The 22103-nt window shown below is 56.6% G+C and overlaps 1 protein-coding gene across 3 annotated transcripts in view; it reads right to left on the bottom strand.

Annotated features, from left to right (window-relative positions):
* The window catches only part of TMEM255B (transmembrane protein 255B), a 33194-nt gene extending 12564 nt beyond the window's left edge, over nt 1-20630 (bottom strand). Inside the window, exons 1-4 of one of the 3 annotated variants that reach the window (XM_038570133.1) lie at nt 20510-20630; nt 16810-16952; nt 14709-14771; nt 5137-5226 (exon numbers count right to left, since the gene is read on the bottom strand). In XM_038570133.1, coding sequence (XP_038426061.1) covers nt 5137-5226; nt 14709-14771; nt 16810-16952; nt 20510-20555 — 342 coding nt within the window. In that variant the 5' untranslated portion in view covers nt 20556-20630. The remainder of the gene's footprint in view (nt 1-5136; nt 5227-14708; nt 14772-16809; nt 16953-20509) is intronic. The other 2 variants (XM_038570134.1, XM_038570135.1) reach the window with 2 other exon arrangements.
* Nucleotides 20631-22103: the final 1473 nt, after the last annotated feature.

The raw sequence follows: 22103 nt of genomic DNA, 5'->3' as shown, positions 1-22103 counted from the left end.
GGCTTCCAGCCAGCTTGGAAGGGGGAAGCCTGGCGTAGCAGCTGGTGACATTCATGCCCTGCCTGCAAGGACAAATGGCTTCAGCAGATCCCACTGGTCTTAGAAAGGAGATGGGGGCTGAGGGAGAGCACAGCTACCCTTTCACTCCCATGGCGCTGCCTGGGGTCCCCGACTTGGGAAACAAGCAGATTTGAAGGAAATTTCTCTCCAATACGTGCTGGGTGGGCGACGAGGCTGGCAACACCCATGCACAAGGCAGGGCCGGGCTTTCCCTCCAAAGCCAGTGTTCCCAAGGCTGCCCACCTGGCCCCACCCTCGGGTCTCTGCTCAGAAGCCAGAGTGAGTGCTGCCGGCAGCAGGGAGACCTGGGCCTGGAGCGGAGCATGCAAGCCACACCACATGCAAGGCTGCAGTGCCAGAGTGGGCCTGACCAGGAGGGGTGCTGACGCCCAGTGGGCACTGGCTGGGTCCCCAAGGCCCAGACACACCGTCACAGCTCCTAAGTGCTTCTCAGGCCAGCTGGATGCAATGTTGAGGAGCCACAGCCCATGACGGGGTCCACCCCGCAGGCCCAGGGGTCCAGAGGCCACCAGCAGATGCCACGTCCAGCACCGGGATCATGCATCTGGGGGCAAGTTTTTCCACATTCTGGTGTCCTCCCACACCTTGTCCCCCAGTCATTGGCACCTTAAAGTCATAATTTGGGGAAGTGCTAAAAGCCGGTTGCAAGTTTGTAGGAAAGAGCCTTGATGAATTGATTTTATCGTCTGTGGGGCAATCACCCCTGCCCCCCAGTCAGGCTGCACGTTTTAACCCAGAGACCCTGCTTCTTCAGACCCATGCCCACATCTTCCCTGATGCACACGCCCTGTGCCACGTCCATGTGCAGCTGGAGGGAAACAGAAAACCAGACCAAGGAATAAAGAAAGGTGTGGGGATGGGGAGTGGGCAGGGTGGCGGGCTCCACAGGCGCGACCCCTTGGCGTCCAGGCAGCCTGAGCCCTCTGGAGACGCAGCACCCAGGAGCCGAGCCAAGCCCCTGACCCAGGAGGGTGAAGCTATGCACTCGGTCCTGGCAATTTTTAAACCTTTTGTTTGGAAATAATTTCAAACCTACAGAAAATTGGAAAGAATCGATTACAAGCAAACCCAGATTCGCTGAAGATCATCAGCCAGTGCTGTGTGAACCTGTGAGGAGCTGGAGTCCACGCAGGACACAGGGGAGCCTCAGAGAAGGGCAGAGAGGGGCTGTCGGTCGGGCCCGGGCAGGCGGACGCTGGACCAGGCCCCTGTGCACCCAGCCCCTCAAGCTCCTGGGCCGCAGCACGCAGGACATGGGCCCAGCAGGTGCCCGACCTCGGACACCACAGCCCCTTCGTGGTAGTGGCCCTGCGGTTAATGGGCGGAAAGGCCTGGTCCGTGAAGCCTCTGCCCGGGCGGACAGCCTATGGTGCTCGTTTCAACGGAAAGAACGGGGTCTGCCCGGGAAGGGGGACTCCCTTGATCTGACCCTTCCCTTCTTCCCTCCCCTCCCCTCCCCTCCCCTTCCCTAGGCTCGGGCGCCTCCCTCACAGAACAAGCAGGAGGTCACAGCGTCTCCTGCGCTTGGCCTCAGGCGGGAACGTGCCGCCCGCCAGCCATCGGCGCCGTGAAGCGTCCTTCCTCGCACGCTGGCGGGTCCCCTCCACGGCCGCTTCACTCGCGCGTGCGGGTCAGCATCCGCGTCTGAGTCTGTCGTGCACGGACCAGCTGGACCGGTGCGTGCAGGTGGAGCGAGCAGCCCTTCCACGTCAACGGGCAGGCCCGTGATCCGAGTCCTCACTTTGCCTGGAGGATCGTCACCGGGCTGTGGCTCGGGTCCGTACCCCCTGGCTTGATACGGGCCTGCCGCCGGCAGGTGGGGTCTCAGGACCGGGTGACCACCCCTACAAACCGCCTGTCCTTCCTGGCCGGAGGGAGCTGAGCCACCTGAATGCAGAGGGGCACTCAGGGGCACTCAGGCCGTGGGGCGGGGATATCGTGTCGTCTCAAAATACGTTCCGTGTGCATTTAGAAGGAAAAGAACACGTGGCTTGAGAAGAGGCGTATTTACCTGAGAAGCCATCCACATTGACGCGGAGGCCTTCAGGATGGTGCCTGGCTCAGGGCGCCCCCACCCAGGCCCTGCTCCAAGCCCCGCGCCAGCAGAGCCTGGCCGCCCCTGCCCCGGGCATGCTCCGCCCTCCGCCCCTGAGGGACACTTCTCCACGGCATCACCTACAACCACCCCTCCTGGCGCCCTCGGGCCTGAGCGGAAGAGGCACCCCGGCCTCCCTGGGCCCGTGACACCTGAGCCGTGGTCACACTAAGAGAAAACCATAACTGACTCTTTTTAGAGCAGGATGCCACTGCGTGGACAGGCCTCCTGAACCCAGGAGACGCTTACCTGGAGCAGGTGACCAGTTGGCACAAAATTCCGGCCAGGCCAGGGCGGACAACCTGCATCTGCCCAAGGTGGAGCCTCCACCAGAGAAGTAAAGTGACTCAACTGTTCTAGACTCTTTCCTACCGGCTTGTCACAGAGCAGACAGGCCAGAGCCTGAGGGAGTTAACTTACTAGAAGCTGTTTTTTCTGCCCACTGGGAACTAGCTCTACCCAATTTGGTGGGGGAAATGAAAATGTTCACAACAATCGTATTTGGAGCACCTGAGCGGCTCAGGGTGTGACCCCAGGGTCCCGGCCGGGATCGAGTCCCACATCAGGCTCCCTGTGGGCAGCCTGCTTTTCCTCCCCTCTGCCTGTGTCTCTACCTCCCTCTGTGTGTCTCTCGTGAATAAATAAATAAAATCTTTTTTAAAAATCGCATTTTGACTCCTGTCATCAGAAATTACATTATTCTCTGTGTCTGTTGGGAGAGAAATGGGTTTGTGCAGCAGACATGCAGCCTGGAGTTGCCGGCGGTGCTGTTCCCACCAACTGTCATTGGCAGCCCCACAGCAGGCTTCATGCGGGGCCTCATGGGGTCACACACACACCCCATCTGCCAGCTTCCAGGTCAGCCTGCTAACACTGCACCCACAAACATCCATCCCCCAGACGCTTCTCAGAGAGTGGCACTGAGGGCACATGTGGTGCATCCTCCTTAGAAGGGCTTGGGACACCCACCCCAGTGGCACATCTTGAGCACAGAGACCTCTGTGCCCCGGCTCAAGGAGCCCTTGGTCTGTGCCGCCAGCTGGATGACCTGCAGGCATGACCGTCCAGCACCAGAGCACATGGTGGACATCACTGACCAGATTGGGATGGGAATCAGACTCAGGATATGCTTTCTGTTCTAACCTGCAGAGTGCCAGAACCAGGACAGCAGATACTGGCCGGAGACTTGTAGTTTGAATGATCTTTCCAAAACTGAGACACAGGAGTCTGAGACAAAGTATATAGAAACTCCTAAAAGGTTCTAACAAACGATGAAGATGCAGAGGCACAGTCATGGGCCCTGGCATCTATCCCTTCCAGGTACCTGCTGGCCGGGTCCACCCAGGGCCACTCGTGAGCCCTGCAGGCGCCGCCCAATGTGCAGCCAGGGCTCTCCTGGGAGCTCTGCTGGAAGGTTCTGTCCTGCTCTCCCTTCGCCTGCATCCATCAGCAAAGGCACAAACCACATTATGCAGAAGCAGAGGAGGGGTCACCACCACCACACACCCCGACCCCCCGTCAAGGACTTTGCTTGGCCCCAGGGAAGGACCCCCAGGCAGCACCCCACTCTTGGTACCAATTTATATCTTAGTCCACACAGTCTGCTGCCACAAAGATGCTATAAATTGAGGGCTACTGAGCAACAGACGTGTTTCGCACAGTCTGGCAGCCGGAAGTCCACAATCAGGGGCCCCAGATCCGGCGTCTGGTGGGAACCCATGTCCTGGTTCAGGGACAGCGTAGCCTCGAGAATGAGGAGCGAGCGAGCCCTCAGGTCCCTTCACAGAGTCTCCACCTCGTGACCTCCCAGAGGCCACGGCCTCATTCACCGTCACCTTGGGGACTAGCTTTCAGACATGAGAATCTGTGGGGCATCCAGTCTGCCCTGACCTGACCCTGCCATGGAGCCATGTGCTTGTTGGCGAGCTCCAAGGCCGCAGGGCAGTGGGAATGCAAAGTCCGTCAGCTCCTGGCCCATTGCTCCTCAGGCCGTGAAGGTCTGTTGAGGGGTCTCAGGGAATGACTGGCAGTTCACTGTCCTTTAGTAGGACAGGACACTGGGAGGTCAAGCGGACAGCAGAGGCAGAGTCAGCACCAGCCCCACCAGCCCTTGTGTCCAATCTCCAAGGTCAGAGGCGGCCGCATATGACGGGCATCTTGGTTCAGGAGAAACGTGGGCAAGGACAGGTCAGGCTTCCATCTGCCCAGTTTGAAACAAGGGCCATTTCCTGACACTACAGCAAAACTTTTCTAAACACACAAAAGGCTAAAAAAAAAACCCACATAATTTGACAATGGATTTTACATTTGCCTGTCATGTAGGAAGTTGAATTTGGATTCCAACTGAGATGCTGATGCTGGTGCCTGTGTGTGTGAGTGTGTCAGTGTGCACGTGTGCGTGCACATGAGTGTGTGTGAGTGCATCTGTGTACACGCATGCTCATGAGTGTGTGCATACATGTGTGTGCATGTGAGTGTTGCATGTGTCTGTGCCCAAGAATGTGTGCATGCACTGTATATACGTGTGTGCACATGTGCACATATGTGTGTGAGTGTTCTCAGAGTATGTGCATGTACATGCACAGGACTCTGTGTATGCCTGTGCCTATGAGTGTGTGCACATGTGTGCATGCACATGAGTGTGTGTACGCACCTGTATGCATGTGCATGCACATGAGTGCATGAGTGCACTGTATGTGCACACATGAGTTGTCCACATGTGACTTGTGCATGTGTATTCCTGCCCACACGTGTGCATGCTTGTGCATGGGCCTACACATGTGCCGAATCAGTTTTGCAGGGAATGAGGAAAAGCCAGAGAAGTAGAAACAGCATCTGGCAAACAAGTGGAGAGAGGAACCAGGAAGGTCTATGAGCTGAGTCCTGCCACATGAACTTTTGTTTTTGTAGATGTTTCTAAACCCCCGACAGCGATGGAGAACAAAATGAGGAGAACTCACTATGTGCCGAGCTGCAAACACGCCGTCCACGATGGCGCAGCAGAAGGCCGCCACCACGCCAAAGCTGATGAACACGATGGCCGCGAACAGCTGGGGCAGAGGGCAGAGAAGCGAGTGGGCGTTACACGCTCCCGACACCTGTTCTCCAGGACAAACCGCCCACAGCCCCTGCTCCCGGCGCTCGTGGCCTGTCCTGCCCCTGCCCTGCCCGACACTCCCCTCCTGGGAGGGCTGCCTTCTTGCAGGTTGTCCACATGGCAGACGGGGAGCTTCTGGCGCCCGCTCCTCCACACGTTGCTCATGAACAAACTGACTATTGAACGGTCTGCAATTTCTCACTATTACAAACTGCAGCGAAGACCCTAATACATTGTGTCTACAGCTCTGGTTTCTTTTTTTTTTTTTTTTACTCTTGTAATATTTTTATTTTTTTTATTTTTTTTATTTATTTTTTATTGGTGTTCAATTTACTAACATACAGAATAACCCCCAGTGCCCATCACCCTACAGCTCTGGTTTCTGTGGGGGAATCTCCACAGGACAAACCCAGGAGTGCACAGATGGGACACATTTGGGTCACTGATTTTAGCAGCAGAGAAGCCACAAGGTCCCATAAGAGGCTTCACCAGTTTGCACCCCAGCTCTCTGGCACCCGTGTCCTTATACCCAAACGATACTTCCTATTATTAATCGTTTAGACACTGCCATCTGATGCACAAAACAGGCTCACAGTATTTCCAGCTAGATTTCTATTAAGAACCTTTTCTTAGGTTTGTTGGCCATTTCTTTAAATCCTTAAAACAAATTTTGTGAAATAATTTTAAATTTACCAAAAAAGAAGCAAAAATAATACAAAGAAGTCCCCTGTGTCAACCCCTGAGATCCCCCAAGTATTAACACCGTCAAAACCACAGCCACACAAAAGACATGAAGAGAAATCTCACAGAGGAAGACACAGACATGGCCAACACGCACATGAGAAAATGCTCCGCATCACTGGTCATCAGGGAAATACAAATCAAAACCACAATGAGATACCACCTCACACCAGTGAGAATGGGGAAAATTAACAAGGCAGGAAACCACAAATGTCGGAGAGGATGCGGAGAAAGGGGAACCCTCCTGCACTGTTGGTGGGAATGTGAACTGCTGCAGCCACTCTGGAAAACTGTGTGGAGGTTCCTCAAAGAGTTAAAAATAGACCTGCCCTACGACCCAGCAATTGCACTGTTGGGGATTTACCCCAAAGATAGAGATGCAATGAAACGTCGGGATACCTGCACCCCGATGTTTCTAGCAGCAATGTCCACGGTAGCCAAACTGTGGAAGGAGCCTCGGTGTCCATGAAAGATGAATGGATAAAGAAGATGTGGTCTATGTATACAATGGAATATTCCTCAGCCATTAGAAACGACAAATACTCACCATTTGCTTCGACGTGGATGGAACTGGAGGGTATTATGCCGAGTGAAGTAAGTCAGTCGGAGAAGGACAAACATTATATGTTCTCATTCATTGGGGGAATATAAAAAATAGTGAAAGGGAATAAAGGGGAAAGGAGAAAAAATGAGTGGGAAATATCAGAAAGGGAGACAGAACATGAGAGACTCCTAACTCTGGGAAACGAACTAGGGGTGGTGGAAGGGGAGGTGGGTGGGGGGTGGGGGTGACTGGGTGACGGGCACGAGGGGGGCACTTGACGGGATGAGCACTGGGTGTTATTCTATATGTTGGCAAAGTGAACTCCAACTAAAAATAAATTTATTAAAAAAAAAAAAAAACACAGCCACAGCTTTGTGTCCATAATCCTCTCAGGCAGGGAGGACCCATCATGTGTGTTTACATACCGGGTCCAGGATCTGCATAAAGCCACTTAGAAGGATGCACCTTTGTGAGCAGCAGGCTGTGGTCAGGACACATGCTCGTGAGCAGCTCTCCAGGTCTCTAGCCTTGGACATGTGCTCATGCCAGCCGGCTGATTCCCCAGGTCTCTCAGGGCGGTGTGTTTGAGCCACTTCCTGACAGCATCAGGCTCACCGGTCGCTGTTGCACCAGGCCTGCTCCCTCCCCATCCTTGAAACCTGAATTATTCACTGATTCCCTGAAGCCAGGAGCTGCTGAGATGCCACCTGGCTTGACACTGCAGGGGGAGGGATGGGCGGGAGCACCACAACGAGGAGCAGAGAAGGGCTGGCACCCTGGCTCATCCTAGACCCCAGCCCCACCAGCACTCAGTGGAAATAATCCCCCAACATTGCAAATCAGGGCTTCGCCTAAGTCCTTGGGGGTCTCTCAACTAGTGACTCTCGGGTCCTCGGGTTCCCCATCTGGAGACAGGTGCATGAGCACCTTGCATGAGCCTCCTTGGACCTGCCTCTCTAGTGCCATGGGCAAATGTGGCAAAACCAATAGAGGTCCTCGGCTCTACCCCCAGTCTGACATTTCTGACACGTTATGATGAATTAACTGAGAGAATCTAAGGCCTCAGGGGGAGCCGTGCGGAAAGCCCTGCCTGTTGTTCATCCAAACAAGAAAGAAGAATCATCCAGCCTCACCGTGGCACTTCTAAAACCAACTCTTCCGTACAGCAGCTCCAGCCTGCAGACTCTGCTGCGCTGGCCCCCCTGCTCTGTGCACTGGAGGAAGCACAGCCCTGCCGGCACCCCCAGACAAGAGCTGGTGCCCTGTGAGGTCCATGGCACCAGGGGGCTACTCCCCTGCCAGGCTGACCAGGGAGGCCCCCAGAGGGACATGGCTGGTCCTTGCCCAGCTCTAGCTTCCCGGGGAGGAAATGCCGAGCCCCCTCCTACTGGCCCAAAGCCCGAGGCTGCACCACCTCATTCAGCATCAGCTGGGAGGAGAGGCCAGTCAGGCCCCATCACTGCCCCCTGCTTCTGTGGACAGCCTCACGGCCCACACGGAAAGACTGTCTGCCAGGGTGCCAGCAGGTCCCCTGGGGCAGAACCCTGGCCAGAGGGGCTGAAGGGAAACAGGCTCGAGATGAATGAACCCCCTTCAAGCCCAGAGTCCTCCTAGTCCCAACAGCTATGACATTATTGCCACTGCAGGGAGGGCTGGCCACCCTCAATCTCAAGAGTGTGGGATGGAGCCCCGTGCCCCAGCACCAGGCCTCCCAAGCAGCTAGTGATCTCGGGAAGGGAGGCAAACTCTCTGACACAAATCCAAGGAGGGAGAGCCCACTCCTCCAGCGGATGCCTCCTGAGCACCTGCTTGATCCCAGACGCCATGCTCACACTGGCCCGTGACGCTCTCGAGCCCCGGGCAGGCTGGGCCACAGACAGGCCTCACAGCCCGTGGCAGGAACTCTTCTATGTCTTCTACATCTGTCTCCCTCATCCCCAACCATCCCTCGGGCCACTCCTGCTGTCCTCAAGGACCTGGACTGTCCCCAGCGATCACTCTCCTAGAGCCCGGTGGGGTCTGTGGCCAACCTGGCTACCGGGCCCTGTCGAAGGTGAGTGTCCACCTGTTCTGTGCATTGTGCACTCACCCCCAGCTCAGCTGTCAGCTGGGACATCCACCAAGCACTGGCCACTTGCCTGAGAAGCTGCCAGAAGTGACCCCACCCCTGACGCGCTGACGGCCTCCTACCTCACTCGTGCGTCCAAGCAGAGTGCTGTCAGGACCTGCTGCCTCAGCGAGCTCATCACACACTGACTCAGTGGCCCCCAGAGAAGGCCACGCTCCACGTGCTGGCCACACGACCAGCTCTGCCCCAGCAGTGGCCTGGCCGGAGTCTCAGACAGCCAAGACACTTCCTATTACACCTCTGCCCAATTTCACCCAGAACTTCACAGGAAGCCCAGGATGTGCACTGTATTCTTTGCCGTTGCCTGCCAGCCCTAGGCTCTCCAGAGCTACATGCATGCCCTGGTTTGGTCTCATCCAAACTGTTCATCTGAACATTCTCATCGACTTCCTGCTGGCCCTGCCTTCACCCACCACCCTTGAAAAGTAAAACCCAGTGCCAGCATCACTCTCCACACTGCATGGGCGGCTGCACAGATGGGCTGTGCATGGAGGCTGTCAGTTCCACAAGGACGGGGTAACTGGCCTCAGCACCCTGCCCGGGCCCCTTCTCTGGGAAGAGGGGAAGGTCACCTTCAGATCTCCTGGGCTCACAGAGTTTACATTGCAACAGGGAAGGCAGATTAAAAACCAAACACCAATAGATAAAGTCAAGTTGATAATGTAGGAATGAGAGCAAAGAGTGGGGTGAGCTTGGCACCTGCTGGGAAGGTTGTCATTTGGGGGTCAGGCCTCTCATCCGGGGCATTAGACACATTCAGTGACTCAGGGCTGCCAAGGGGGTTGGGATCTGACTGGGCAAGGTGGTGCTCTCGGGTAGGGGGCAGGGGTCTGGGAAGGCCTGCCCTGGAGCTTGGGAGCCCTCTGCCTGCGGGGATGGACTGGAGCAGGTGGGAGGGGGCAGTTAGCTCCTGGGGACAATGACCCAGGCAAGTGATGACCAGTGTAGGGCCAGGAGCAGCCAGGGGTGGTCTGAAGGGGGCACCTGGAGATGGTATGGGAGAGGCATAGTGGTCAGGCCTCAGGGTTCTGGAGAGAATCTGCACTGGTGGAGGGGGCACTATTCCAAAGGGGCAGGTGGAGGGTGGCCCCTGGTGTGGGTAGAGGGGCTTAGTCAGACAGCCCAGGAGCATCATGTGGACCAGGCTGGCAGGGACACTGTGGGCCAAGGAGAACATCACCAGGCCCTCACCAGGGAGCCCACAGGCAGCCCCAACCCCCAAAGCAGGGGGGCAGGATTCCTAGGCCATCCCTCAGCAGGTGTCCCCTATCCCCAGCTCCCTCGTCTCCAGGTGTCCCTCATCCCCTTTGTACCCTCTGCCCCTGGCTGTGACTGGGAGCCTCCTGCCAGGGACACTGCAGGCCCCGAGGCCCCACCATGGCGTGCATCCCCACGCAGCCCACCCTGCCTCCCCTACAACCCCAGGCTGAAGTTCGTGTGTCTTCCAACCATGTTCCCACCATCTGTACCTTCCTCTTCCCAACCACAAGGATGGAACTAGAAAATCATGGGTGGAAAGACGGAAAATCCAAACATCACACTCTGAAACAACCAATGGGTCAAGGAGGAAGTCAGCAGGGAGGCCATATACAGGTAGAGGTGACCGCAACGAGACGGAGGCACAGTGGAGCCTGGCTGGGGGCACAGCCAAAGCCTGGAGGGATCTGACCACAGTAAACATGCACTGAGAAAGCAGACAGACCTTCAGTTGGCCGCCTGATGCCCAAATGAACTGGAAAAAGAACAGACTAAACCCGAAGGCAGTGAAATACAGGGAATAATGGTGGTTAATGCAGAGAGAAGACTCAGAAAGAAAAATAAGATCAGTCAACGTTCCTGGAAGTTGGTTGTTCGGAAATGTGAAATCTATAGCTGAAGTAAGAGAGAGAACAAGCAAGAAAAACCAGATACCTGAAATCAGAAATGAACCTAGAAACATTATTACCAACTTTACAGAAACTAAAGGGATAGTAGGAAAGTACCATGAGCTCGTGCACCAATGAGCATGACCTGGAAACCAACCATCCCCAAGAAGCATGAACCACCAACTTCAACTCAAGAAGGAACAGCAGATTTTCACAAACTCACATGATGGAAAAACACCCAACCTCCCAACAAAGGACCAGATGGTGACCCTGGCGGTGTGCAGGGGAGACACCAGCAGGTCTGCGTCTGGGGGCAGAGAGGAGGCCCAGGACCCGCAGTGGGACAGCCCCTCCCGGCAGTGGCAGGTAGGGCGCCCAGGCACCCACTGCCATGGGCCCAGGTCCACAGGGCTAGCTCACGTCACCGCCCTCCCCCACCAAGCTCTCCGGACCCACCCCCCACATCGTAGTTCCACAGTCGACCACCGCAGGCCTCTGCCCCCACCCCTGGGGCCGTCTGGACAGCAGAGCTGGTAGTGACATCGATGGTTTGTCATCAGTCTGGGTGAGAGGAGGCACTAACTGACCATTAACAGAAAGTATGAAAAGCTGACTCATGTCGGGGCCTTCCTAGGAAATCCCTGGAGACTAGCACAGAGCTGGGCAGAAAGAATGGTGAAGCCACTGACAACGATTAGATTCTACCCGTAAATTCTAGCAGAGTAAAGTATTTGCAGATGAAATGGCACTATGTCTGCTATTTGCTTCAGAATAATATGGGAAGGGAAGAAACAGGGGTGAGGGGATACGACTGGCCATGAGGTTCATTCGCCTCCCCTGCCTACTTTCGCATATGTTTAAATTTTCTGTCAGAGAAAATTAAAAGGAGATCAAGGAAGAAGAAGAAGAAGACCTTCTTACGTGTCCGGATGCACTTGAAATGCGTTTTCTCAGCCTGCTGGTTCCTGACTTGGGAAGCAACACAAACGTCCCGAAGAGAGCGCTGGGCACCTGCTCTGGGCCAGCGCTGGCAGGTGTCCTCACCCAGGTGCTCCCAGCAGCCCTGGAAATAAGGAGACCCAGGTCCCAAGGGTTGAGTAAGGTTTCCGAGGTCACACCCCTCCTAGGTGAACCTGGGCTTCGGTCTCCGTCAGCATTAAGTGAAAGGTCCGTGAACACATTCCTCCCACAGGTCAGCCTGGAGAACAGCTTCCCAACAAGGACAACGGGGCAGCTCACGTTCACAGACAAGTCCGTCGAAGGCTCTGGTCTGGTGCCCAGGGAAGCTTGTGGGCTCGCTGGGCCCCACACTGCTTTCCTCTTACCGCAGCCTCCAAACAGACCTCCAGCATCCAGATTGGAAAGGAAGAAGCACACCTATCTCTGTCTGCAGGTAACATGATCTTTCGGATGGAGAATTCTACGGAATCCACTGTAAACCACCAGAACGGAAGAATGTGCTCAACAGACCTACAGGATACAAGACCAGCAGAGGAAAATCCATCGTATTTTTATACACATGCAATGGACGATCCAAAAATGAAGTTGGGGAAACAATTCTGTTTATGACATTCTCCAAAAGAATAAAATACTTAGGAATAAACGGAACAAAAGAAGCACAGAACAGCCTCCTGAAGACTCTTGACACAACAAAACATTATTGAGAGAAATAAAAGTAGATCTAAAAAACCTAGGAAAGTATCCCACATTCATGGGTCAGGACAAACCTGTGACACTCCCTCGGCTGATCCAGGGATTGAGCAAACTCCCCATCAGAATCCCAGGTGCCCTCAAGCTGATTCGTAAATGTAGAGGGAATCGCAAAGACAGAGAATCAGAACAATCCTGAGGAAGAGGAACATGGTAGGGAGACTCGGGTTCTGATTTCAAAACTTGCTACGAAGCAATAGGAGTTGAGACACTGCACGGACAGAAGGAGAGAGCCGGGGACGGAAGCAAGGGGAAGGGAGCCCACAGATGGGAGAGAGAACTGGAGTCCTGCATCCGACAAAGGGCTGGTCTAGATCGTGTAAAGGACGAGTCAGTAACGGGAAGACAACTCACCCACCGTAAACATCAGCAGAGGATTTGAATGGACCCCTGTCTGCAGGAAAGGTGGAAAGGCCAATGAGCCCATGAGAGAAGCCCGCGGTCACTAGTCATCGAGGGAACAGTCAGAGCCACGTCCGGCCCACGGCAGGTGAGCACACGTGTCAGCAGGGTTGGGGACACTGAGTCCACGAGCACGGGGGTGGGAACGAGGATGGCACCCCTGCTCTGGAAGACGGGCTGGCACTTCTTCCCATGACTGCTGCAGGACTGGGAGTCCCACCTTGGTCTGCGTGCCGGAGCCACAAAAACGTGTCTGTGGGACTGTATCATCCACCACCGACGGTGGCCCTGTGCACAGACGCCGGAGGTGGCCACGACCCCGTGACCACTGCTAATGGATGGATACACAGGGAGCGGCCCATCCACACGCCCGGACGTGACTCGGCAATGAAGTCCCAACACAGGCCACAGCGTGGGTGAACCTGGACTGCGTGATGCCGAGTGACAAGCCAGGACACGAGTCGACACGCACAAAAGTTGAGTAGCAGATGCCTAGGGCTGGAGACAGGGATGCAGGCCTGGTGGCTGATGACACAGGCTTCTGGTCAAAAGGGCAGAAATGTCCTCAAATGGCCTCACATACCCGGTATATGCTAAAGGTCACTGAATTTACACCTTTAAAGGGTGGATTATACCTCAACAAAGCTTTTGGAGGAGAGGAAAGAGTAGGTGTCTGCGGACCAGACGGTCAGCACCACCCCAAGGGTGCTGGCCTGCTCACCACCAGCCTGACACCTGCCCCCCACTTCACAGCCAGCTCTGCCCCTGGGGAAGTCGCATAGAAAAGCCATCAGGAGGCTGACCTCTGCAGGCCCAGGTCACCACTGCCTCTGCTGGATGGATTGCGGGGTCCTGGGGGCTGCAGCCCCTCCTCAGGCAGCCCAGCCGCGAGCCCCACTCTGCAAGCTTGGTGCCTCCCCACCCTGCAGCTTGAACTCAGGGGCCTCCCCAGGGACACTCACATTGGAACGTGGCTAAGCATGGACAGAACTCAACAATTCTTCCAGAGATTCGCTGGGAGGAGGGGGCATGCGGGTGCTGAGCACTGCCCTCCCAGGAGGCTGGGGTCCAGCACTGCCTGGATGGTGGCAGAAGCCTTGGGTCCCTCTGTCCACCTCCTCACAGCCGGCAGCCCAGAGTAGGCGCTCACCCTCCCAGTCCTTAGGACAAACACTTGTTTCTGCCAGAATCCATACCTCCTTGACCTGCCCCCCCCCGACCCCAGACCCATCCCGGGACGTCCCCCCTCACTCAGCCAGGCTCGTTCTGCCCCAGGGGCTGCTTGCTCAGTGTGGCCAGCACAGCCCAGCTGTGGACACAGAGGACACATGGGGTCATCTCCTGCACGCCCGTCATGCAGTGTGAGCCCCGGGGCAGGTGGCTGCGAACCTGGAGGTCAGCATGATGGCCAGATTGGAGAGGAGTCAGAAACGGCCACATAGCCCCAAATACCCCTGAACACGAGCCACCTCAGTGACTGGAAGAACAAACTGACCGTTCTTGGAGCTCCATCCCCCAAACCGTGCAACAAACAGATGCCAAAATGAAATTGTTAATAAAAATACCGTGTTTGGAATTCTGGTCCAGATCGGCACTCACCCCAAGAACCGACTCCGTGGACAGGCAGTGTCTACATGTCTCCACAAAGCCCATCTGAGCCACGGGTCCTGCTGTCCCAGCTACCTCCCTTTTCTCCTCAGCCTGGGGGAGCCTCTATATCATCGTTTCACTTACTAACCCCCATCCCACCCCCTAATCTTTCTTTCCTTCACCTCGACCTCGGCGGCCAGGACTATCACATGAGGCTGTAGGATCCACCCTATGATCCCAGAAGCAACGCTCACTTAGACTAGTTGGGAAGGGCACCCACTAAACCTTGAGACCAGAGTTGTGCAGTGCACAGCCTGGGAAACTGGGCCCTGGTCCTGCGTTGCTGGGTGCGGGTGGAAGGCTTTCCTAGGAGCACTGCCAGAGCCGCAACACACTCTGTTGAGGGGCAGCACTCTTCCTGCCCCACATTTGAAAGAAACAATGTACGTTCTTACCACCTGCCTTCTGTTCTCCACCAGGTTGATGCCAATAATTCCTAAGAAAGCTCCGAAGCCCAGCTGGCGGCAAAGGAAACACAAGGGAGAAAGCACTCAGGTTAGCGCAGGCAGCTCCCCCACCTTAACCGCCCAGTGGCACACACGCTCACACCGCTGGGCGGGCTTCTCCAGCTCCATCAAAGCTGGTGATTGGAGTAGAAGTTGCCAAAACGTGACCCATCTCCACGCCCGTGTTCAAGTACTTTGACGCTTGATCATGTGACCCTGCCCTCCGCACCCTCACAGAAGCTCAGAGTGCTCACAGCTGTGTCCTGCTTTGGCCGCCAGGTGAGGGTGACATACTGGAAAACCAGGACCCAGGGCACGCGGGAGAAGAGTTGTCGTCGCCCACAGACGTGGCCGATGCCACTCAGGTGAGCAGGCAGACAGGTAACCCTGGGGAGCGGAGGAGAGTAGGAAGGAGTCTCGGGCACTGGGAGGACGGGGTCTTCCCATCCTTGAGAAAGCCTCGGCTCCTTCCCCCGGACCGAGGGAGGAGTCTGTTGGAGGAACACGCCCTGGCCGTGCCAGCGTCAAGATGAGGGATGCAGGGCAGCGGGTCCCTCCACCGAGCGAGTCCACCTGGCAGGAGACTTTCTCCAGGAATGTCCATCGGCTGAACTGGCGGCCAACAAGGAGGAACTGCACTGGGCCACTCGCGACAGGCAGCAGGCGGCAGGTGCTCTCAGCAGATGGCAGGCGACAGGCAGCAGGCGACAGGCAGCAGGTGGCAGCTGGGCTCCTGCCCGTCGGGCTTGTGTCTGAGTTTGGGGCGCTGACGGCTGCTGTGGGTGCTCAGGGGACAGTGTCAGATCTAATGCACGGACGGTCAGACCCGCTTACAGCTACTGAAGCCTCCGTCTGTATCAGTGGAGACGGACACATGAGCACAGGCGACGTTTTCACCAAGACTTCAGGAATCCTCAGGGAGGAAAGACGAACGTTTCCTCCACATGCAGCTGCAGAATATCATAGTCCAGCTCCCCAGTTCAAAGGCATCGGAGGCCCACTCGGACACGAAGGCACTGAAGTGCCTCTGTTGAGTTCCACTGGCTCCGTCCCGTCTCTTCCCGGGGCCACTCTGACACCATGTCCGCAGACACGGGTCTCCAAGCAGGTGACTTTGTTTTTTAAAGATTTTATTTATTTATTCATAGAGATGAAGAGAGAGAGAGAGAGGCAGAGACACAGGCAGAGGGAGAAGCAGGCTCCATGCAGGGAGCCCGACACGGGACTCGATCCCGGGTCTCCAGGATCACGCCCTGGGCTGAAGGCGGCGCTAAACCCTGAGCCACCGGGGCTGCCTAAATGTTACCAATATTATTACTAATCTTGACAACACTTTCAGTAAGAAAATGTGATTAAATGAGCTTTATTTTAAGAAGGTCTGGATTGAGCATTTATGACAGCAATTTCAAGGGCGTCACAGTGGATGACAGCCGATTCCACAGACCCCTCGTGCCATGTGGGCCCCTCAGCAGATTCTATTGCTAACAACAGTGGACATGAAATCACAATTCAGACACTCTCCTCGATAACTCTGAATTTGGGTGGCACTTCTTGCCAGATCTGAGTAGGTTGTCCCCAATTATGCTGTGGCATTACTGCCTGAAATCTGAAATTAGGAGTGGATGACATGCTTTTCTGCTGCCCCCATGAGAGCAATTGATTAGCTGAACCTCCCTGGGGCTCCTCTGCAGGACTCTATTAAAGGCACACTCTGTTCTCCTGGCTGGGCTGGTCCATTCAGAGGCCCAGGGTGGTCCGGTCCAGGGTCTGTCCTGCACGGGCCGGGCACCCTCCCTGGCTTGGGCATCCCCACCCCCCCACACCTTCCCCATCTCAAGGTTCCAGCGCTGTGCCTGCTCCCCTGCCCTTCAAGGCCCTGTGCTCACGCAGGCCACTGCCTGAGGCTGCCCAAGCGGCCACCAGCACACCCACAGGCCCGGGAGAAGACACAGGCACCTCTGGGCTCAGCCTCTTTTGACCACAACCACTGGCAAAAGGTCCTGTGCCCTGCCCTCCACCCGAGCCCAGACCCAAGGGGAGCAGCACTCACAATGATTCCTGGGTAGTAGCCCCCCATGGTCACGTTCTCTGTCCTGGTGGTGGCAGTCAGGCCGACGGTCAGGATGGAGACAGACACCATGAGTAGAGACCCCACAAACCAAAGGGAGGTCTTCTTCCTCTTCGCAAACCCTTCTAGAAGAAGGACAAATGAGGAGCCGTGAGAGAGGGATGGGGCTTAGAGCAGGGTCTCAGCAAACACACATCCTGCCTCGCCCCACCTCTCTGGGGCCTGGAGGGTCTGGAAGATCCTTCCGCAGGTAACCCAAGCGGCCCACATGACTGACCCCATCTTCCCAGGACCCTGCTTCTCATGGCAGGAAGTCAGCGTCCCCCTGGTCACCCACTAGTCCCCCTGGAAAGTTTCTACCAGGCTCCTCGACGTCCTCTCCTGGAGGACACGTGCACCCCCACCTGCCTGCACCTGCAAAGCCTCCCCCGCACCTGCCTCCCTGCTGGTTGGAAGTGGGAGCCTCTGGCTGCACCCCTGCAGGCCCACTGCAGCCAGTGAGCTCCGCTCCAGTGTTCACCGCCCCGATATCAGACCCCGCACCTGATGGGCCCATGAGGGCAGTTGGGGATCTGTCTTTCCCTGCTCCATCTCTCGTGCCTGAGACTGTGCCCACAGAGTACATCCTCACTGAACACCAGCACCACCACAGCTCACCCCCAAAACCAATGCCCATCCTGGTCTGCAAGTTCCCCAAAGCCTTCATCCTGACAACCCACACAGCAGAGGTCATGCCTGACCATTAGCATCCATCAAAGCAAAGGATGTCTAGTAGGCCCTCCAGGAAATCTCTGAGAGAAGCCTGTCCCTCTGCCTTTCTCTCTCTCGTCCTTTCTGCTGCCTGGAATATGAGCATAAAGGTGGAGCCCCAGCAGCCATTTTGGGCCATAAGGGAATCCACACTTACAGAATGGCAGAGCACAAAGAGCCTGGGCTGTCTATCTCCAAACTTTAGTAGCAGAACAAAGTCTCTGGACCTCATCTGCTACTTGGGACGTCAGAGTGCTTGTGGACAAACCTGATTCCAGGTGTCACAGAACTCAGGAAAGCAGCCAGACAGGAGACCTTCCCAAGGTCTCTCCAGCCCTCGAGTTTTGACTTCTGGGTTTCCCATTGACCTGACTCCCTTCCCTGTGGTGTGTCTCAGGGAAGGCAGGGAGGCCTCATTGGCCGGGACCATTTGCACTTGGAGACACCCACTCCCACCTCATGGGCAGCAGCCACACAGCAGAGGTAGAGGCAAGAGTGCATCCGGGCTGTTGGGTTTTGTGTTCTTGGAGCTTAGCCATCTGGATTCCTGTGCAGGATAAGAGAAGAGGGTGCTTCTCTGCACCAAACTTCTTCAATCAACATCCTGAGTGTTTAGCAGCAGAGACAATGGCGCATGACGGCAATGTCCAGGCTCAGTCGCTGCACACAAGGTCCACGCCCCCGACAGTTTGTGTGTGAATTTGCATTTGTGCAGTCCCATCAGCTGAGCTCATGGCAGGTCAGCTACCGTGCCCGCGACGGGGTCCTGACATGCTCAGAAGTCACGCGGAAGAACAAGTCACCCTGCAAACTCGTGCAGGTGACCTCCTCTGCAAAGGGTTTTTCTTCTGCTATTTTTCCTCACTTAGTATGGAGCACATCTCTTGCCCCCAGCCTCAGCCAGAGCACAGCCCCCGGGGCCTCTCAGCGCCACGGAGGCACTCACCTGGCCTAACACCCTCAGCACGTCCCAGGGTCGCGCTCTGACGCGCAGATCACAGAGCCAAGGGCCAAACATGTCTCCTCAGGGATCGTGGGATGCTCCCTGCAGCCCATTCTGTCCTTTTTCCTTCTGAAGCCTGGGCACAAGCAGATGCGGCCACTCCGTCCGAATTTCCATGACGGGCCGAGGTCACTTGGAGGGCGAAGCTGCCGTGGTGTGGCCCCCACAGGATGCTGGGAAGCCGAATGCCGCCCACCGCGAGGTCTCTGCAGGCACTGCCCAGAGACGGAGGAGAAGGCCCTGGCCTGAGACACTATGAACACAGGACTGGGCATAAGATAAGGGAACAAGAAGTAAACCCGAGAAGGGAAGGCAGGATCATAATTTCCCCAACACATGCAGTTTTAGGTCAGGTTTTGCAGACAAAGGGTCCTGTGCTGGAGGAAGGTCCTCTCCATCCCGTCCACACGCAGGGCTGAGCGTGGTGTTCTACCAATGACGTGCCTTGACTGGTACCTAAAATATCTACCGTCAGGTTTGTCACAGGCGGCTGCCGCTCAGAAGGCCTCGTAGTCTCCATCCCCCCAAGGAGAAGCCCGCAGAGTGGGGGCCGTGTGCCCCGTTTGCCACCAGACCCCACGCCCAGCTCAGATGACAGGCAGACCTCTTGGGTACAGTGACCTCCATTTCCCAAGCTGGACAGTGGAGACAGAGACAAGCAGCTGCATCACCCGCATCTCAGCTGCTGTCAGGACACATGTGAACGCGCAACGTGAGTGGAGAGAGCGCTAAGACGGCCTAACAGGTGCTAAACTGGCTTCCCTCCCTCGGGGGAGAGGAGTTTGAGGGGCAACCCTGAAGGCTACCAGCGGCATCTCCCATGGGACGTACGTCCTCCCGCCCAGAACAGCAGGCACTCAGCCCCCGGCCCCTGCCCCTGCCCTCTGGCCACCACAGCTCTTCTGGAAGCCTCGCCCCGTCTGACGAAGGGCAACCAGGAGCAGACACGTGTCACCAAGACCAGGCAGTGCTTGTGGGGCCTCGAGTCCCAGAGAGAAGAGTGCGCTTGCTCCATCACGTGGGATCACCCGAAACAGAGGGACAGTGACGGCCCCCGGAATCCGAGCAGAAACCAGAGACTCAGCCTCAGTTTCCTGCTCCGCGACTATCCACAGGATGCATGCCGGTGCTGGCTGCAGAGACACCGAGTGCAGAGTTCCCAGCTGCACTAATGTTTAGTATTTTTAGATAAGAGCCCAAGTCCAGCTGTTGTTTATTAGTTTATAGTTCCTCGTCGGAAGGAAAGACGCCCGACACTGCCTTGTAAACCACCAGTCATTCCAGTGCAGTCATAGGACACCAGTAGGTGATCCGTCTCTGGAGGACGAAGTCACAGGTGCCAGAGCTCCGTGCTTTAGAGAAGGGAGCCGCACATCTGTTTCTTTCAAGGAAAAGCCAGATTCTTTAATTATTTAAAAGCCAAATACCATTAACTCTGGTTTTTAACAAGAGAGGCCTCCGAGAGGCTGCACATGCACGCCTGGCGGGACCCCCAGACAGGGAGCAGCAGCCTCTCTGCCCCGTCCCAAACCTGCCCCGCCTGCTCAGGACAGTGCATCCATGTCCTTCGGGCCGTGTGCCCAAGGCGGTGTCTGTCAAGGCACCCGGGGCTCCAGGAACGAGGGCACCAGAGGGTGTAGAGGCTGGAACACGGCTGCACCCAAACCGTGGGGAGAAGCCACCATCTGTGCAAACAAGGTCTGGAAATGTCTGCAGGCTAAGCTGGGACAAGGGAGGCAGAGGCCGGGTCCGTGGTAACAGGAGACATGGAGTGGGGGGAGTGCAAGGAGCCAACTGTGTCAGGACAAAGGGCCCTACAGGTGAAGTCCCGGGGCTGCAGAAAGGCGAGCGGACCCTGCCCATGACCCCAGCCCAGGACTGCAGTCCATGGCCTTCCAGGCACCACCGGGGTGCTGGCGCCCCACTCACCTGTGGCATCCAGCAGGGCCAGGGGCCCGGGCACCGAGGGCTGCATCCTGGGAGGGCCTGCTCCTGGGGGCCCGCCCTGCCTTTGCGACTGCTGCAGCCAAGGATCTGCGTGGCCGGAGCACCGCCCCTCCTCTGCGTGCACCGCCTCCTTCCCACCTCCCTCCGGCCTCGGTCCCTGTGCCAGAGCCTGAGGGCCAGCAGGCAGACCAGCGGGAAAACCCTCCAGGGCTTCTGGTCGGTGCCCACAGGCCACAGGCTGCAGAGGAGTGGGGAGGCTACACTTGGCTCTGACCTCCCACCTGCCCCGACCCCGACTGGGCTCCTGCTCTGTGTCCAGAGGGCAGCAGACGCTTAAACTCAGTTCCCCACAAATGGATGAACCAGGGACACATGCAGGCCACAGGCCCCTGTCACATCCCTCCATCATGCTGGTACGGAGTAAAGACCCCAGGTTAGGATGGCAGCATCTGGGCAAAGGGGGTCCCGGGACCCGGGACCGTGCATGGTGGCCAGGAAAGGGTCTCGTAAAGGCCACCGGTGCCATCTTAAATCGTGTGAGCAGACACGTCACAGCAGAGGAGCCGAAGCACCAGCCAGCGTGACAGGCACCCACCTCCCTGGTAATGAGGAGAACACCGACACGAGGGTGTGCCTCTCCCCACCACTGCGCCTTTGTGGGCCAACTGCTAGGGTGAGGCAGGAGCTTCGACAGCAACGCCAAAGCGCTCGCTGCACATGTGCATGTGCAAGGAACAGAAGGTGCGGGTGCGAGCAGAGCCCCCGCAGCGCCATGCACAGGTGCTGGGGTCTGAGCCCAGGCTGCCAGTCCCTGCCACCGAGAGCTGTGTGTTCATCACTGTGAGCCCAGGCTTGGCCCAGCACCTTCCTGGGGCTGCAGGGTACGGTGTGTGTGCTGAGGCCACTGTCCTTCGGGGCCATCACCATGACAGAGCCTCGCGCGTGTGTGCGCTGACGCCGTGTGCACAACAGCAGAGCAGCAGGCGCGACGTGAGAGGGGTGCACACAGCTGGGGGACGTGGACTGGCGTGAGCAGTGTGGGCTTGTTAAAGGGATGTCAGGCAGCAGCGCCAGCAGCTCCCTCGGGTAAGCGTCCGCCTCTTGGTGTCCGCTCAGTTCGTGGTCCCAGGATGGTGGGATCGAGCCCCGTGTTGGTCTCCACGCTCAGCGTGGAGTCTGCCTGACTCTCTCCCTCTGCCCCCCACCCCCCGCTCTCTCACACTCTCTCTCTAAAATAAACAAATAAATCTGTTTTAAAGTGACATGGGGCAAGGATGCAGGTTCGTGGGGTTCTGGTGAGTATAAGGCATTTATGCAGTTTCAATGTCTGAAAAAAGACACTCTTTATTCACTGATCCTCTCAAACATTTACTGAGCACCCACTGCATACTAAACACTGATCCGTGCACTCAGGAAGTGCCAGGGAGCCGATGGACAAAGATCCAGGGAGGCTGGCATTCATGTGCGGAAGAGGTGTCAATAATGCATTTCGTAAATGAGGACGAGGCGCCGTAGGCCCCCCAAGCGCCTCCTGACCTCTGACACATGTGGCATTAGTACGTGTGAAGAGCCACGT

The sequence above is a fragment of the Canis lupus genome, chromosome 22 (assembly GCF_011100685.1).
Source record: "Canis lupus familiaris isolate Mischka breed German Shepherd chromosome 22, alternate assembly UU_Cfam_GSD_1.0, whole genome shotgun sequence".
Taxonomy (NCBI): Eukaryota; Metazoa; Chordata; class Mammalia; order Carnivora; family Canidae; genus Canis; species Canis lupus.
The sequence above is the reverse complement of the archived record's forward strand: the minus strand, read 5'-3'. Positions and strand labels throughout refer to the sequence as shown.